The sequence below is a fragment of the Bemisia tabaci genome, chromosome 2 (assembly GCF_918797505.1).
Source record: "Bemisia tabaci chromosome 2, PGI_BMITA_v3".
NCBI classification, from domain to species: domain Eukaryota; kingdom Metazoa; phylum Arthropoda; class Insecta; order Hemiptera; family Aleyrodidae; genus Bemisia; species Bemisia tabaci.
The window spans coordinates 57,566,713-57,586,041 of NC_092794.1; the positions used below are offsets into that span (position 1 = coordinate 57,566,713).

General features: G+C 39.3%; 1 protein-coding gene across 1 annotated transcript; it reads right to left on the reverse strand.

Annotated features, from left to right (window-relative positions):
* Positions 1-3,242: 3,242 nt before the first annotated feature.
* Positions 3,243-14,610, reverse strand: LOC109030015 (cytochrome P450 4p1). The gene is made up of 4 exons (XM_072296432.1): positions 14,537-14,610; positions 9,880-10,049; positions 6,116-6,295; positions 3,243-4,588 (listed from the first exon to the last, which is right to left on the reverse strand). The coding sequence occupies exons 1-4, from the start codon at positions 14,608-14,610 to the stop codon at positions 4,404-4,406; spliced, it is 609 nt and encodes a 202-aa protein (XP_072152533.1). The 3' UTR covers positions 3,243-4,403.
* Positions 14,611-19,329: the final 4,719 nt, after the last annotated feature.

The following is a 19,329-nucleotide window of genomic DNA, read 5'->3' on the forward strand; positions in this document are numbered from 1 at the left end:
AACTTTCTGTCTTTTACGTATACTTCGTATCTTTTTCTCACGAAAGTTTCATTTTTATTTTTATCCATTTAGGCTCGCTTTGTATCTCGCGGATTTCTTTTACATGACCTCTTTCAATTATTCAACAAAACCATCATTTGTATAAATTTTACCTTTTTTAGTGAAACAATAGTGTTTTCGATACCAGGTGAAAGATGCACCGTAATTATTCAAAAAGAATACGGCGGTCGAAATATCGCACAGATTTTATATTTGTGCAACTACTTTGGGATTCACGAAATTTTCGTGTTTAGAACGCGAGTAAACGATATAATATCAGGAGGCCGGGTTGATGATCGTGCGAAGGTATCGGATACACAAATCTTCGTGATCTGGCGGAAAATTCGAGTTCAAAAAGAAACGAACGCCCGGACTGATCTGGAGGATCAAACCTATAATCTGCGCGCGACAGTGAACTTGACCACGAGGAAGACTAGACCGACTAAGCCCCGTTTATGACTTGCTACATTTTATATGACTATATTTTTTTTTGCTTTTAAGCTTTATCTCGCCCAAAGGCCATTTCTCAGGCATCAATTTTTACCGACTGAAAACAGAATTTTTCCTAGCAAACAAGGTAAGTGTACATAATTATTGCATATCGACGGTGAAACTACCAAACCACGTATCTCGGTTTGCGACGTCGCAGACTTCCTGTCATACTTTATTTTTTAAATGAAAAACTACTTAACATCCAGTCTTGAAAATTTCCGTGATTTTTCCTCTTCGTGCGGAGAAAATTCCGTGAAAATTTCAAGGAATGATATTGATTTGGTCTACTTCAAAAAAATAAAATGTGAACGTAGATTTTCAAACACCGCAAACGAGATACGTGGTTTGGTAGTTTCACCGTCGATATCATGTTAATTCCAGGCATTCATAGAGGTAGACGGGGTGAGAAGGTTGAGATACTCGAGGGCTCAGTAAAGGCCTAAATATACGCGGCGATTAATCGCCGCGATTGAAAGACGAAAGCCAATGGAGAGCCTGGATTTCGATCCATTGACGTCGATATATCGAAATCCAGGCTCCCCATTGGCTTATTTAGGCCTTAACCGGCGCGGCAGCGCGGTCACAGGGCCGGATTTACCTACTTTGCCGCCCATGGGCCGTCTGTATTTTGCCGCCCCTTCTCATTCGTTTTGAAACATCGATACAAACCATCCAGTGAACGCGCCAGAGGAGAAGGGGTGCATAAGATGCGTCTACCCGTGTTGGGCACATTTTTTGTGGAAACCCTGTCAACACTAGCAAAAGTTCACGGAACTTTGCGCGAAAATTAAGTTCCGTAAACCTATCTCTGTGTGGACGAGGCCTTTCATTTATAAGAAAAGAACGAAAAAATTATGAAAGAATAAACATGAATGTGGTTTAATGATTTTAATTTCCGCCACCGCGCCAACCTCACTGTGTTTGGCGCAATGCGTGAAGTATCCCTACAGTCTTGTAGGCGCTATGCGTTTCACGCCGACCCCTACTGACCGCAGTATTTTTGACGCAATGCGTGAAGTATTCGTGGACTCTTGTAGGCGCTAATATGTGTTTCATGCTTACCGGCGCGCCGAGGGCTCCTCCTTTCCATCTCATGTCTTCGTCATCATTGCTCTCTGCGCTCGCGCCGCTCCAGGCCAAATTGCGTGTTTGGTTCCTCTCTCAACTTCTGTCTCTTGTGTCACCGAGAGACGGAAAAATTAGATTAGAATTAGATTAGATACTTTAACTTAAAGGAAATGAGAGATTTTTTCGCCTTTTCTCGTTTGTGATTTTTTTTCTGAACAAGATTTTTTTCTTGATACCTACATTTGAAAAAATTACAACATTTGACGCCCTCTGAATTTGCCGCCATGGGCCGCGGCCCATGTGGCCATCCTCTAAATCCGGCCCTGTCTAGAGCCGTACTTATGCGTGTGCAGTGAGAAAGCGCGCTATGGCGCCCATACGCGGCGGCCATTTTGAGGGTCAACGAGTGCCCGGAGAATAAAAATCATAGAAACTTTTTTGTGCAGAATTTGATCAGAAACATTTTATCATCATACGCAACTCGCCATTTCCAACCGTTCGCGAGTTATAGCCGAAAAATAGATTTTATAACCTTTCTAGGAGGGGGTTTTGGGGGGCTGAGGGGGCTAAGCACAAGGGATATCAGTGGGGAATTTTAGCATGTGCCTCTCTAGACATTAACAAGCAACTTTAGTCAAAAATCGCCTCTATGGGAATTTTTAACAAATTTTCTTTTGAGAAGCCATATGTTGTAGACAAATCCCGAAATCTGGACAAATCGCGAGTGTCAAGACAAATTGCGATGTGTCTAGACAAATTGCGATGTGTCTAGACAAATGCGATGTGTCTAGACAAATCGGGATGTGTCTAACGGCTATTTCACTAATCCCCACATAGTGGTTCTTTTTCAATAAGCATTTATCGAGCGAAAAAGTGTTGATGAAAATTGTAAACAATGTCGATGGAATATATGTCAATCGAAAATACGTCGATAAAAACTATGTCGATGGATAGTATGTCGGTGAAAAAAATGTCGATCGATTTTTGTCGATCGAAAGAGTGTCGATCGAATCTCTGTCGATTGAATTGCGTTTCTATTTTTCGATTGCATTGTGTCGAGTGAACCGACGTCGAACAAAACGATGTCGACGTAAAAATGGGGTTTTTTTTTCAAGGATTTGAAAGTGATTTTTTTTTTTACGAATCAATGCCGATCGAATCTATGTCGATTGAATTGTGTTTTCATTTTTCGATCGACTTGTGTCGCCGATTCTTGCACCCATCCTTATAAAAAGGCCCTTCCTGTCATATGCTATTTATCTGAGTGCCGTTTAAAAAATGATGTATGTAAAAGTGATACAATTTTGGAATTCTTCGGCTAAAAGAACAATTTTAATAGATCTTGTTTGATTTTGTATGGCACTATTTCCGAAGCTGAAGAATCACTTTCAAATTAATGTCATACCTATACTTGTCTGGTTTTTCGAAATCAAATGGAATATACCACTTAGAATTGTTCTTAATACTCTGTACCCCGTTTACGGAATAATTTAAGTTGCTGTCGTGAGGAAAGCATCCGTTAAAAGTTCTTTAAATAATAAGAGGAACTTTTTATTCAGTGTGAGGAACCACACTCAAGGAATGCAACGCTGTTGTTATAATGAGTTAAGATTGGCGGAAACTATTGTAGGTAGGTGCCTTTATTGGTTTAAAATGTAGATTATACAAGAAAAATAAATACAAATATGAATAGAGAATAAATATAATAAATAGAAAAAACTAGGTATTAAAGATTTTTGCGTCATCCGGGGATGAAGAGACTCGAGGGATGTTCCGAACATCGATTACAATTTCTATGACAGTTACCATTTCCATGGCAGCGTTTCAAAATGTTGACGTTTATTTGGGGGTGGGAGAAGGGGGTCACAATTTAATCTAACCGTCGTCAGTCGCGTGGTCTTGTCAAAAAATAGTATTGATTTTCTCTCACTGGTGTAAGGAGAATTCCATAGGTGGGGTAATACTTGTTATTTAAAGACCTAGGACTTGGACCAATTTTGTCAGGCCTTATTTAAGCGACTTTTTGTGGTTTCATGTGATTCCCTTAGAAAAAGCGACACCCCCCCCCCCCCCCTGTTTTCAAGATTTCTCTGAAATCACGCTCTTGGAGGATTCTTTGAGCCATTCAGGGAAAAATATGCAACGGAACTGAATAGAAATTAATTTTTGACGAAATTATGAGTTGGTATAAAAATTGCAGCGTTTGTAATAATTATTAGGATTTTTCCCCCCAAATTTTCATCACATGGTAGGAATTAAATTTTGCACAAACATCTCTGCCGGTTTTCAGGCTACATAACGTGACTTCTTTTGACATAACAATTTGCCGACTTGTGAAGTTACAAAGAACTTGAGAAAATATGGACCTTATAAATCTAGACTCAATGTGCGTGTTAATTTGATGTTTTGGATGTTGAAAGCGTATCGATCAAGAATTATCTAAGTATTACTGTTGTTTTGGGGGTATTTACATGAATAAATAAAATGCGTTCAATGTCCTTAAATACGCAGGCTTGTACACAACTAATTCATCTCGAGCGAAGCACAGGTACTTAATCCCCTAGGTAGTCATTTTACATTTTAAAATGTTTGATGATACCGTCCGCTAAGATACAGAAAAATATCATCATGTAACTTTGACTATTTTTATGTGTTTACAGTACACAGTGACTATTTACCGACTATTTACAGTGATTGCTGGACCGATTAGGCTTGACTACATTTAGTCATGGGATGAAGAGAAACAAGAAGACATTTCAAAATTACTCATTTTGCACTCTGATAGCCGCCGCAAAGAAATTCAATCAGCTCTGATTCCTCAGCTCAGCTGTAACAAGCCAACCACGAGTAGGAACAACGGTGAAGCCGAACCCCAGACTCAGTTCCAAAAATGGATTTTTCCAGGGCTTCATTCTCGCAGATACAATCTTAAATTGAGACAAAATGCGCACAACTTGAACTTTCATTGTCTGCATCGTGTATTTTGCTCCTGGAATCATACATCACAAAAGTTATTAATAAATTATCAATTATTACAGCTCTGATGAAGGTGTTTTTTATGATTAACTTCATAACTCTAAGTATCAAGTACTCATATTCAAAAGTAAGAAAACCCAAAAAAGTGGCTTCCTCTTGCAACATGGCATTACTGCCTAATGTGAGATGATTGGGTGCCAAAATCAACACAAAAGTAAAATGATTTTTTCCTAAAGAGCTATTACTGATTTTGAGTAGCAGAGGAGCCTGAAAGTCGCCTTCAATTTCTCAGGCTGCAACGGAGCATACACCGGCCGCAGACAAGTTCAGCCGCTTTTCGGTAGAGGGCGCCCGCGTTTCTGTTAAACCAGCAAGTTGGGGCGGCCCTTCACCCGATCTGGAAATGGGGGAGACAGGAACTTTCCTTCTCGTCAGATCTATAGACCTAATAATTTTTTAACGCGCTTTTGACAGTATCAACAGTATCAACTAAAATCCTCAGATCTCAGCATTTGATAAAGCTCTATATCGCGGACGAAAGTCCAAAATCAGATTCGGTCAGGTGATCAGTGGTGTCGATCAGTCGGTGGAGATCTTCCCAGTCCTTTGCCCAAATCTACTGTGCCAGTCTACTGGCACAGTGCACAAGTGAAAGGAAGACAGTGGCATGACGATATTGATATGTCTCTCCTAAAAGTCGCGTACAGCGTATGGAAACCGGACGCCAGGATTGAAGATTGTCCTGGGAACCGGAAGAGACGGCTGTGGCGCCCATAGTCGGGCGGCTACTGGTCCAGCTCAGTCGCTTGGGATGCTCCATGCCCCGGCCTAAGTGATGGTGGCAGGACGTGGCTGCCTGTAAATGAGGCGCGTGCACCGGAGTAAAGTTGTGAGCGCCTACTTGGCCCGTAGGCGTAATTAAGTGTTCTGAACGTCTTCTAAACGTAAAGACAAGTAGGCAAATGGACTGGGGCGATGATCTCCCACCAATAAATAATCTATCAGTATCCCACCTAGGCTTGAGCTTAACGGCTACTTTCGGGTAACGTACTCACTGTTATAGCTACGCAAAAATCACGGTGAAAAATAGCAGTGATTTTTCACAGGATAACTTATAAGTACCGCCAATTCCAACCGTTCGTAGATTCACATGTTAAAAGTAGCAGGTGGTACTTAGTTATGCTGTGATTAATCACAGCTTAACGTGAACAAACGTTATTTCCCAAGTGCTTTCTACATCAAAATTTAAAGAAAGAAGCACTGTTGATTTTCCACACTATGAACTCCTAAAAATCACTGTTCTCTTCAAATCACTTTTAGTGGTAGCAGTGCTACTGAGTTATCACCCTTTAACCTTCAAGGACTTCATCTCCCAAACGATCTGTGAATCACAGGTAATTAGCAGTGAAGCCATGGAGTGATTTACCATTTTGACCTAAAAAAGATAATTTTATTAAAGAAACGTCTCGTAGAGCTAAGACCTCACTAAGCCTTAGCTAGGAAATTTTGATACATACTACCTATTGAGCCACTACCTTACCTGGACACTCACGCATTCCTGTAGAAAAAGGGATGAATGAACTTGTTGGCCGCTTCTTAACATTTTCAGGAAGAAAATGTTCTGGATAGAACTCATGCGGTTTTTCCCAAAATCTTGCATCGTGGTGGAGACTCATCAAGAAAACTATGAACCTCGTGTTCTCAGGGACGGTCCCAACATCTGTCAAAAAACAAGAGAAAAGGGCATTTACTTAACACTGAACTGGACCTTTGTGTGTAGAGTTTTTGCAAACTCTGATATCCTTGCTTATTTTGAATTATTTTTATGTACCTGGGCTTTTACAGCAAAATTGTGTACAATTTGCTTGTCTGAGGAGCAATTCTGAGCTGTTCAAAAAGTTGATCGGGAGACAATTAAATTGAGGGGCTTGGAAGACAATGCGCACAAGTGCAGTTTTTGCTATTTCGAGAAATGCGAGTTCAAAGTTTCGAAATTACATAGATCCTGAGGGCGAAAAGAAAGTTCAAACTGACTTTTTGATGCTTAAAAATTTTAATTTTGGAGCAAACTTTTCACAGAATGTGCATTACCAATAATTTTACTTGATATTACTAATATCTTAATTTTTTCGCATTTATGCGCCTTGTCCTCCAAGCCCCTCAATTATTCAAGGATCGAGGATACATCAAGCTCTTATTTGGCACAGTACCCCTTATTCTGTAAAAGACTTAGCAGAATCTAGAAGGTAGGCCTCACCCCCATTATCCCCTAGTTCGGTCCATGTCTGTAGGTATGTGCAGAATATTTCTCGAAAATTGGGAACGAAAAGTTATAATTTTCCATTTCTCCATCGTTTCACACATTTTTTCTCATATGGATGTAGCATTGTTGCACCATTCCTGTGAGAGGTTTCGAAGAGCTAGGATCCGTCATTTGGGGAGGACAGCTAGGGGTCATGAGTCCAGAGTCTTCTCTCCCATACCGCCCTGCTAAGGAAAAGCCGTATGAGCCCTCAGGCGTTGCCAAATTGCCTTTAAAAATCATAGTTTTCAGATCATTTATGAATATTTTTCTTCCAATCTCTCAGGTAATTTAGTTTGCAATTTGATCTAAGAAATCTGAAAATTTCAAGGAAAAATATTGATAACTTTCTTCAAAAATGAATATTTTCCGAGACAAAATGGCAACTCTCGAATGTTCATACGGCGTTCTTCCTTAGCACGGCAGCATAATTGATCGTATGTATGCAAAAGGAACTATGTCTCACGGAAACCCTCAAGCGCATTCCAATATCGCTAACCTTGCAAACATAAGTCAACGATCATCTAAACTAGTTTCACCTCTACTCCAAATAAACTATGAATTCAAGACGAAAATTACCGTCGAAAAGTGTACTTTTTGCAAAGAATGTACCTAAGTTGCACAATCCCAGCAACATTGAAATGCTCTTAGATACTTTTTGCAAAGTGCGATCCAATTGGTTGTTGCTGCAAAAAAATAGTTTCCCACAACCTGCTATACAATGCTCCAGTGACCATGTAAGTTGGCCCGAGCACTAACTTTTCGGGAAGAAAGCCTTTCCCCTACCTGGCTTCTCACTTAATATCCGCCCGAGTTTCGCATATCTTCCGTTTCTCCTCATCGCAGCTTCCATCAAACCGCAATTGCCCGGGAACTAGGACCGCACATCTTATCTGATAAAATCGTTCGCCCCTTAGACCGATTCTGGGGGATTAGGCTAGACTAGTCGATGAGTCAACTGTTAGTCTAATTTCATTACGTGAATGCAGAAGAAAAACGGGGTAAAAGAAAACACTAGTGCGTGATCAATTTTCAAGGACAATTTTTTAATTTCTCCTACGATTTTAAATATATTAAAACGCGTAATATCCAAAATCTAAGCTCAGATTCGGATTCCTCGTGAATAACTAATGCGATTTCATGCATCATATGTTAGAATAGCGAGAAGAAAAGAGGTTTAGTGACGTAAAAAAACACTAATGTGTGATCAATTTTCAAGGACAATTCTGTAAATTCTCTTACGATTTTAAATAGAATAAAACGCGTAATATCCAAAATCTAAGCTCAGATTCGAATTCCTCGTGAAAAATTGATGAGATTTCATGTATCATATGTTAGAATAGCGTGAAGGAAAAAGGTTTAACGACGCGTATAGATTCTGTCGTACTTCCTCTTTGAACTACGCCGCCGCCTGTCGCCCGAGTGAAACCGAACGGGGAGGCGCCGCTTAAGCGCCGGCTAAGCGTTCGGTTTCGTCGCGAGGAATTCCTCACGATAACTTCTTATTCTTCCTCCTCCGCTGACCCACTGAGCACTACCCATGTTGCTACGTTGCATGCTTGAATCAGTATGCCTACGTTACATCTCTTTCCTTCACGCTATGCTTGAGTATGATACATGAAATTGCATCGATTTTTAACGAGGAATCCGAATCTGAGTTTCGATTTTGACTATCACGCGTTTTAAGTCAGATTTTCTACATTCGAAAATCCAAAATGACGGACGTGGCTTAAAATGCTATCTCGGCTCCTGTTCGATGGATTTTTCTGAAATTCGGTGTCAGTTGGTATTTTTCAACGGGAAACTCGAATTTTTAGTCCATTTTTGAAAATTCTCAAATCCAAGATGGCGGACGTGGCCTAAAATGCTATGTCGGCTCCTGTTCGATGGATTTTACTGAAATTTGGTGTCGCGGGGTATTTTCCGAAGGGAAACTCGAATTTTTGGTCAATTTTTGAAAATTTTCAAATCAAATATTGCGGACGTGGCCTAAAATGCTATCTCGGTTTCTGTTCGTACGAGTTCCGTGAAACTCAGTATCACGGGGTATTTTCCGACGGGAAAATTGAATTTTTAGTCAATTTTTGAAAATTCTCAAATCCAATATGGCGGACGTGGCCTAAAATGCTATGTCGGCTCCTGTCCGATGGATTTTACTGAAATTCGGTGTCGCGGGGTATTTTCCGAGGGGAAACTCGAATTTTTGGTCAATTTTTGAAAATTTTCAAATCAAATATTAAGGACGTGGCCTAAAATGCTATCTCGGTAGGTTCGTACGAGTTCCGTGAAACTCTGTATCACGGGGTATTTTCCGACGGGAAACTCGAATTTTTAGTCAATTTTTTAAATTTTTCGGCCTAAAATGAGCCCCGGTTCTGGCCTCCGTTTCTGTTCGTTAGAGCTCTGTGAACCGCGGGATCAAGGGTACTTTTCGACGGGAAACTCGAATTTTTAGTCGATTTTTGAGAATTCTCAAATCCAAGATGGCGGATGTGGCCTAAAATTCTATGTCGGCTCCTGTTCGATGGATTTATGGCGCCCCCTAACTAACTACATGCCTACTCTTGTATTTCTGTACAACCGCAAATTTAGGGTCAAGGGCCGCCTGACCGTCTATGGACCAGGTGGACTTTTTGTCCTGAAAATTTACCTTTAGACGGCAATTCTCTTTATATTTTGTCTATGGTTTTTATGCCCTCCCCCCTTTCTCGCGGACTCTCTTTTCACTTTTCTTGCCTCCTTTTTCCTTCCATTTCCCCCCTTCTTCCTTGCTTTCACTGCCCCACCTTGTTTCCTTTTCCTTTTTTCCCTTTTTTACCTTTTCCTTTTCCCCCCTTTTTTTCCCTCTCTTCTTCTTTCGTGGCGCCCCCCAAAGGCTGGCGCCCGTGTGCGCCGCACGCTCTGCCCTACACACGCCCTAAGTCCGGGCCTGTGCACATAATTCCATCTAGCATAAATACGACCAATTACTTAAAATCATGTGTAAGAAATGCATCACTCACCAGGAACTTGAATATCTTTTTTAGCGACTCGTGAGACAAACGGGACTGTGAAGTGACGAAGCGCCTCTTTGACAACAAGATCTAAATATTCTAATTTGGCACAGTCTTCGATAGTTGGGTCATTCCACGTCAAGTGTACCAGGCTCGGAACCCGACCCCCTCCGATTTGGCTGAAAATTGGTATACGGGGTCTTTACATCATTATAAGAAACTAATTTGAAGGGTTTTCCCATCTGACGCCCCGTTCGCGAGATATCGACCCCCAAAGATGGGGTGAATTTTAGCGATATTCAAAAACGCCCGTTTTAGCGATTCTCATTTTCTCGACTTCCCTCTCTTTGACTCTCCATAGCGAGACTCTGTATCAATCCATCATACTTTGAAAGAGTGTTTCTAGACCAGTTTTTCATGTAGATTCTGAATATGCCATCGAAATTTAGCTAAAAATTATTCTAATGGCCGTAATTTAGGGTTTCTTAAAATTTACGATTTTTTCGCCATTCAATGTTCAAACTGAAAACTCGAAAAAACTGTCTCTCAGATTTTCGATTTTTTATTTTTTACTTCAAGCTTAGGATGTAAACTTTCGGTTCATATACTTTTTTCAATGGAACTCGGACGGTTAAGGGCCTAAAAAAATTCAAATAGGCCAAAAAAGGTCAAAAATGGTAAAAAAAGACGAATTTTTACATGTTAATCCAAATCTTTCGATAGTAAACTCTTCAATTATCGATATTTTTTCCCTTTCTACCCTCTAATATGTATAAAATCAGACTAGCAACGCTTCCCATACATTCACCGATCGATTAACGGCCTGAGGGAAACCGGAAACCGACCAAATACCCTCGAAATTTACGCGAAAAGGCGATTTTTCACATCGTAACCGATGCATACCATGGATTGTAACTGCAATTTCTTATTTTCTCTACCTATTTCAACCTTAAGGTATATACTTTCGAGTAATAAACACTTACTTACGTGCATCGATGGGGCACGGATCTAAACGGAAATTAAAACCGGCCGGAAATGCTCAAAAATGACGGCGAAAAACGATGTATTACACGGGAACCGATGCATCTCCTGAATAGTCACTGAAGTTTTAATTTTTTCTCTTTACTTCAACCTTATGGTGTAATCTTTCGAGTACTTAACACTAATAAAAGTGCATCGATGTGTTACGGAGCTAAACGGAAATTAAAACCGGCCGGAAATGCTCAAAAATGACGGCGAAAAACGATGTATTACACGGGAACCGATGCATCTCCTGAATAGTCACTGAAGTTTTAATTTTTTCTCTTTACTTCAACCTTATGGTGTAATCTTTCGAGTACTTAACACTAATAAAAGTGCATCGATGTGTTACGGAGCTAAACGGAAATTAAAACCGGCCGGAAATGCTCAAAAATGACGGCGAAAAACGATGTATTACACGGGAACCGATGCATCTCCTGAATAGTCACTGAAGTTTTAATTTTTTCTCTTTACTTCAACCTTATGGTGTAATCTTTCGAGTACTTAACACTAATAAAAGTGCATCGATGTGTTACGGAGCTAAACGGAAATGGAAACCGGCCGGAAATGCGCAAAAAAGGCGGGGTTTCCCACGGTAATCCGAGCATCTCATGAATAGTCACTGCAATTTTAATTTTTTTTCTCTTCTTCGAACTCAAGGTGTACTTTTGAAAAGCTTACATTACACATTATCCATTTATTGGTAAAATATCTAAAAAAAAAAACCGAATTAGAAATAAACCGAAAATTCAAAAAAAAAGCGATAAATGACGTTGAATAAGTGGAGTTGATTTGAATCGATGATATGGTTTAAAGGAGCCGATGCTTGCATCATAAAGGCAGGAAGAAAATATCGTTCATTAATATTGACAATAAATATTGCAAAATAGTAAATGCTAAAATTTGAAAAAGGGTGAGACATCACGCTGCCTTTCCATACACCCGTATAATTTATTTGCTGGAAAACTCAGAATCCCAAATTTGAAGAGCGGATTTAAACCAAAGAAAAAGCGACGATACAAATGAAATAGAGCAAGGAATAAAACCATCATTAATATAAACTTCGAAGTATTCAGACTTTCAGCGATTCTACCTTTTCTCACTTTTTCACTCGAGAGGTTGCCAGATTGTGCGATAAATGTGAATATTTTACATGGATTTGAATTGGGAAAAGTGTTTAAAAAAAAAAAAACTTATCTGGCAACAGTAGAGTCCGGGGGGACGAGAGGCTGCCTTTCTGGGAAAACCCATGATTTAGCCGGAAATGTCATTAAAACAATTGATTCCGTTTGAAGCATCAATTGTATACGAGGGGAAAGCTATTTTAAAATAATAATTGTAACTGGACACAGATGCTACAGAGAGGGAAAAAGGGAAGGGAAAGGAAATGAAATGAGGATATGATTACTAATATGCAATCAGAGAGAATAAAACAAAAACATCAGAGAAATTTATATGCGATGAAAGTATAAGAAAAAAGGAACTCGAACTATATTATCGTTGAGCAGTTTTTAGACCCCTACGCCACCGATAATCTTCTTAAGAGGTAAAGATGAACTTTTGCTACTTCAGCAAGTCAAATCGCGGAAGGAGATGCATGGATTGTCTTTTTCCGCCACCCGATGGGATGACGTCCCAATCAAATGCGTTTGTGAAGAAATGATCGATCCCCATCATCGCTTCATCTCCACACATCTATTCATGTGCAAATGATGGCACGCTCCGGCAACAAGGTTCTGTGACGAAATCATCTTTGCCTCCAGAGTCTCCAAAATGTATACATCTTAGTGATCAAATGTCCAATCACTGAGAAAAATAGCTCGCGGAGCGAGCCGAATGTCACTCGCGTAGCGAGTGCTCAGGGGTCAAGGGGGCGCAGCCCCTTGGCTGGCCGTGACGGACGCGCAAAGCACGTCCAGAACGGCTAGTAAAACCATAAAAACCAGAGTTTCAGAAAAGAAAGAGGAACCTAAGGTCTTGACTTGACCTGACCGCATCACTGGAGGCCGTACTTGACCACTGAGCTCAATCAAAAGAGAACGAAGAGGCCGACCCCTGGGGCAGTTACTCTGAGTCACCTTCTCTTTGTTATAGCTCAGGAGAGAAAAGATTAGAGGAACTGAAATATCAATCTACGGAGTGGATTATATCATCTAAAGGAGTGTCAGGCTGCCTTTACCTTTAGAAAGGTCCTCCAAAGGATCGATGAAGTGCATCATATTTTTCCACCGTCAAGTTTATAATCGGCGATTTTTATGATGCAAGCATCGGCTCCTTTAAATCATATCATCGATTCAAATCAACTCCACTTATTCAACGTCATTTATCGCTTTTTTTTTTTGAATTTTCGGTTTATTTCTAATTCGGTTTTTTTTTTAGATATTTTACCAATAAATGGATAATGTGTAATGTAAGCTTTTCAAAAGTACACCTTGAGTTCGAAGAAGAGAAAAAAAATTAAAATTGCAGTGACTATTCATGAGATGCTCGGATTACCGTGGGAAACCCCGCCTTTTTTGAGCATTTCCGGCCGGTTTTAATTTCCGTTTAGCTCCGTAACACATCGATGCACTTTTATTAGTGTTAAGTACTCGAAAGATTACACCATAAGGTTGAAGTAAAGAGAAAAAATTAAAACTTCAGTGACTATTCAGGAGATGCATCGGTTCCCGTGTAATACATCGTTTTTCGCCGTCATTTTTGAGCATTTCCGGCCGGTTTTAATTTCCGTTTAGATCCGTGCCCCATCGATGCACGTAAGTAAGTGTTTATTACTCGAAAGTATATACCTTAAGGTTGAAATAGGTAGAGAAAATAAGAAATTGCAGTTACAATCCATGGTATGCATCGGTTACGATGTGAAAAATCGCCTTTTCGCGTAAATTTCGAGGGTATTTGGTCGGTTTCCGGTTTCCCTCAGGCCGTTAATCGATCGGTGAATGTATGGGAAGCGTTGCTAGTCTGATTTTATACATATTAGAGGGTAGAAAGGGAAAAAATATCGATAATTGAAGAGTTTACTATCGAAAGATTTGGATTAACATGTAAAAATTCGTCTTTTTTTACCATTTTTGACCTTTTTTGGCCTATTTGAATTTTTTTAGGCCCTTAACCGTCCGAGTTCCATTGAAAAAAGTATATGAACCGAAAGTTTACATCCTAAGCTTGAAGTAAAAAATAAAAAATCGAAAATCTGAGAGACAGTTTTTTCGAGTTTTCAGTTTGAACATTGAATGGCGAAAAAATCGTAAATTTTAAGAAACCCTAAATTACGGCCATTAGAATAATTTTTAGCTAAATTTCGATGGCATATTCAGAATCTACATGAAAAACTGGTCTAGAAACACTCTTTCAAAGTATGATGGATTGATACAGAGTCTCGCTATGGAGAGTCAAAGAGAGGGAAGTCGAGAAAATGAGAATCGCTAAAACGGGCGTTTTTGAATATCGCTAAAATTCACCCCATCTTTGGGGGTCGATATCTCGCGAACGGGGCGTCAGATGGGAAAACCCTTCAAATTAGTTTCTTATAATGATGTAAAGACCCCGTATACCAATTTTCAGCCAAATCGGAGGGGGTCGGGTTCCGAGCCTGGTACACTTGACGTGGAATGACCCAGTTGCGTTCGGCGCATCCTCCACGCACGAATCTATCTCCTCGCGAAGTTTGTCGCCCACCTCTGGAAAGACACCACTCAGCAAACAGACCCAGCTCACCATCGTGGCTACTGTCACGCTTCCCTGCAGAAATTGAAACACAAAATCTGGTAATCGACACCAAAAATGAAACACAAATTTCATGCAAATTTTGAGCATCCACAGGGAAAGGGATCCAAAAATGAAATGAACATTGAAAGAACAGCTGATGTTTTTTATCTCCCTTTCGAGATTATGTTTTATTGCGTTTGTTTGAAACTCATCCGTTCTAACATGGGTGGTCTTAAAAATTTATCACGCAGAAGTGTTTATAATTTTTTTGTTTTGTTTTTTGTTTAAACAATTATTTCTTTTACTAGGACGACCATGAAGAATGAAAAATACCGTTTTCTGTTTCCGTTATTCTAAACATTTTGTTCATGAATCATAAAAATTAATCAATCAAGAACAAAAACTACCGAATAATTTTCCTTGAAATGCGGATGAATCGATGCAGTGGGTCGTCCCGAAATTACGTAACGATAGACTCGCTAGTTTGCCCCATACTCCGCCCCCCCCCCCCCCCATCGCCCGATCCCTTGTGCTGTGTGCTCCAAAACGCTGTGCAAGCATGGACCAAGAGAATAAATAAGGACCCCCAACTCCGGTTAGCGCTGACATCAGCGCTCCCTGGCAGAGGGTGTAGTGAACTAAACCGACGATTGGGTCTTCCTGTTTATATTTCCATGCACCACCTATTTAGGCTTATCCCTCAGTAGTGCTCATAGAAGTTTCTAGATCCTCGTATCCTCGTGGTCGCCCTGCAGTTTGAAGAGTTTAGTGTGAAAAGTTTCCCATTTTCATTTCAATCTTCGTCAGTCTTCGGGTTCATGAACTGGTAATAATGTGAAGTGTTTTTTCTAACCGTTTTACTCAGCAGCAACTGCTGTTGAGAAAGCCAAAGGAGGTGTGTATGTAGTATGCAGCAGGAATCAGGATTGTACTTTTAGCCGAAGGCGCTTCTCTGTTAAGTGAAATCTTTTTAGTGAGAAATAGTGTTGTACTGATAAAAATCAACTGAGTGTCACAAAATCAAAGATACTTGACTTCAAGCATTACCTTTAATTTGATTATTAGCAAGTCTCTTTGATTCTGCGTCAGAAGTTGACTGAATCATCTTTGCTCGTGTTTTGATAAGATACTTCAAATCAAAGTCTTTCGCATTGGCCTCTGCAGAAGGTATGTATCTATACCATTCATTAGTTTGCGAAAGTAAAATGTATTAAAGTATCTAAACAAATTAATAAATCATAGATAAACAAAGAACATTGCATGGAATAACATACTATAGAGGTACGATCGTGGACCATTGTGGCGTTAGTTCACCGCACCCTCTGCCAGATTCGCTGCGAGCGCGCGATAACGGTTTTTAACACAGGATTCAATAGGGAGTTGGGAGTCCTTATTTATTCTCTTGGTCCATGGTGCAAGATCCGCCGAGACCCGACCCAAAACATGTCGCCACTGGACGCCTCGGTGGATCTGAATGCGTACTATTCGGGGCATGTAAAAAAGAAACCTGTGGATATCTGCACGTCTATGTATGATTAATGTTGAACCAAGCACTTAACATATGACGAGGAAAAGACATTGAAAGAAGAAAAGTTATCTGGAACAAAAATTAATAACTTCCGCATTGGATCGGAGCACGAAAGAGTCTATTCGCGGCTCAGTGTGCAAATTCTTTGATCTAAAGTGGTTGGCTTTAAGCTTTTCTTGTGCCAAAATGACGTTGCACCGTAATTAATTACCTAAGTCTAAACTAAATAAAAAAAACTCCAACTAAATATCTTACCGCTATGAACATTTCGCTGGCTTCTCGGACCACGTGGGACATATCCTTTTGTTCTGATGTTTCAAATCCATCCAACAAAATATCTAAGTAAAGTTTTCTACCAGCCTCATAGCATATGCCTGAATCCCTCAATTCAGCGCGTTGCATCAACCTTTTCTCAATAACCTAGTGGAAGAAGAAGAATTGGACTGTATTTTGCAATTTGGAACTGTAAATTCTGGCTTCTCTGGAAAAACACTTACTTGCATAGGGAAACTAATGGCACATACGTTGTTTTTAAACCGGGCTAGAATGTATAGTCCAAATTGCAAAATGTAGTCTAATTGATGTAAGAAATTTAAATAAAATATTCTCAATTTCAGCGGTCAGAGTGCACCAAGCAGATCCTGTTGATAAGTACTTAACTTCATTCTAAAGGGTTTCAAATGTTACAATTATGTGTTTTTTTATATCTCTTCTCATCATTTGAGGCGTCTAGAATCAAAAGCGGCAAACTTTATTGCCCTGTCTAAAAATTGTGCGATCATTAAAATTTTAATATTAAAAGAACAAGAGAGCCTCCATATATGTTCATGTTTCCTCGTATTTCCTGTTATCAATCGAGAAAATTTGAAAATTTGTAAAAACATGCTAGACGTTTTGGTTGTTCCTTACAGACAGTTACTATGATACTTAGCACAATTTTTAGACAGGGCGATGGAGATTCCTGCTTCGGGTTCTAGACACCTCATTTACACCTAGGTAAAGTACGTCATAAAAAAGTGAAAAAGTTGAGTACATGAGCAGTTTTTTGTTCTTTAATGATTCTTTCTCCCGTTTGGTTACATTATTGACATTCATATAATATTCTTTAAGATATATATTTGGACCATTGACCCACCTCCTAAAGATTTTTTTTTTTCTAAGTACATCATACAAATGTTCCTTACATATAATTGTCGCTCCTCTGACGTAAGGACGTAAGGGTGTTTCTGGATTTTCACATGAGCCCCAGAAAACACGAATTTACATATGAAACAGGCTCACGTGGAATTAAGATACTCCCTTACGTCAGATGGGAAACGACAAATAAAAAAATGTGGTTGGGTAGTCCTTCTGTTAGAGATATATTTTTGAAACGCCTCTAATAAAAAATATTTTGCCAAATTCATCCTAATTTTTGGAAATAATATTACCTGCTGAGTCAATGTGAGCAGAAAATGTGAACACGACTCGTATTCTTTTTTCTTTCCAGTCAATGAGTAGATTATATCAGAATGATACAACAGGACTGAAACACGTTCCATAAATAGATCTGGCATCCTGGCAGAAGAAAATTCAAAAATAATGTATGTGCCTTGAAAATACATCAATACGTATCAGTTTAAAAAAATTTACCCATTTACCCACACCGCGTGTATCACGTGGAAGTATGCAATTCATTGAAGTATCTAAAACTGGAGGGCTAAATTTTAATCATAGTAGTCCATAGTCGTATGACTTGGTTTATGGTTCTGTAATGGTGTATGAAATAAGCATGTGTGAAAGAGATTATTGAAAAAATTGCAAGGAAAGTTTCATAATACTATTAATTGGTAGGTAGTCAGAAAATATATATAACAAATCTGATCTTACAGGGACGCGAAAATTTTAAGTCGGAGGGCAGATTAATTATTTTACTACAGAAATATCCAAGGGGAAGAAATACACCTTAATTTTTGAAATTACCTACCATAATCTACTTTCATTCAGAAAATGAAAAACCTCTCGTAAAATTTCGCATTGTTGTGTACCTCAACCTCTAGGGTCAAAATTTCATCCAGAAAACTCATACATGGTCTAAATTAATATTTTCATTTCGGACACCTATATCACCGTCGCCATTCCATTATCAAAATGGTTAATTTATGATTACTTGCGTCACGATATAATGCAGATCAACATAAGATTTTTGTTTCATTATATCTAAAAATATGTTGCGAAAATATTATTTTATAATATACAATCGGTTTATTTCAAAACAATTAAGCAAGAGGTAAGTTTTGTTAGATACAAGAGAGCACAAGGACGTTATATTTTCTCTAGAATTGTACACCAATAGAAAATCCAATTAAATTAATTACAGCCCATTAATGTATTTTTGTGATGAGGCGAAAGAAAAAAAAAATCGAGTTAATCGTTAGATTCTTACCGTAGGAACGCATTGATATATTCTGGATGATCTCTAAGCTCCATGTCCAAAGAAACTCCCATAAAAGTATCTGCCCATGAAAAAAAAATCAAGTGAATAAAGTCTTACATTTTAACTGGCGTAGTATGCAGGTTTGGTGATCAGCGTGAGCTTGACTGCTCATCATGCCCAAAGCTGTAAAAATTCATGAAGTTATTTTTGTTTTGTTTAACGAGTGAGATTAGTACTTTTGGGACATGTGAGTTGAACCCAGGCTGATCAAACTTTCAAAGTTTATTAAGATAAAAGGATTTTCAACCACAAGTCAAAAACGTAATTAGTGCATGAGGCATCTTGATGCGAAATTAATTAATTTTATTGCTCAGATATATGTTTAAAGAGGACAGGCTATTTGGTAACCGAGCCCACAAAGATAAGTGTGATTCTGATCTTCCGTCGGACATAAAAATAGAAAATTGAAAATCATGATACCCCTTCTCGGCTTTGATTTCCCCGCGAAATGGTCTGGACCTAGCACCATTTCTCCACCTTGTTACACTCAATTCTTAGGATAGATGACTAGGGGATTTTACACGGCCAAACCTCCAGAGGGCGCCTCACGCTCTCCAAGGACGAAGACCACATCGCAGGCTCCTGTAAAGTTAATCTAAACATATCGGGAAAATACATAATTAGAGAAAAGGAAAGGACACGCGATGCTGACGGCGCAGAGATACAACTATTCGTGCTTGATGGATGTCCGTGCTGCATCTGCGAAATTGAAGGCGCGATGGCGTGA

Excerpts from the sequence above, each read along its gene's own strand:
- LOC109030015 (XM_072296432.1), bottom strand. The coding sequence starts at position 14,610 with ATGGTGAGCTGGGTCTGTTTGCTGAGTGGTGTCTTTCCAGAGGTGGGC. Across the intron at positions 6,296-9,879 it reads AAAAGATATTCAAGTTCCTG|ATGTTGGGACCGTCCCTGAG; the intron begins GTGAGTGATGCA and ends GTTTTTTGACAG. Across the intron at positions 4,589-6,115 it reads AGGAATGCGTGAGTGTCCAG|GAGCAAAATACACGATGCAG; the intron begins GTAAGGTAGTGG and ends GTATGATTCCAG.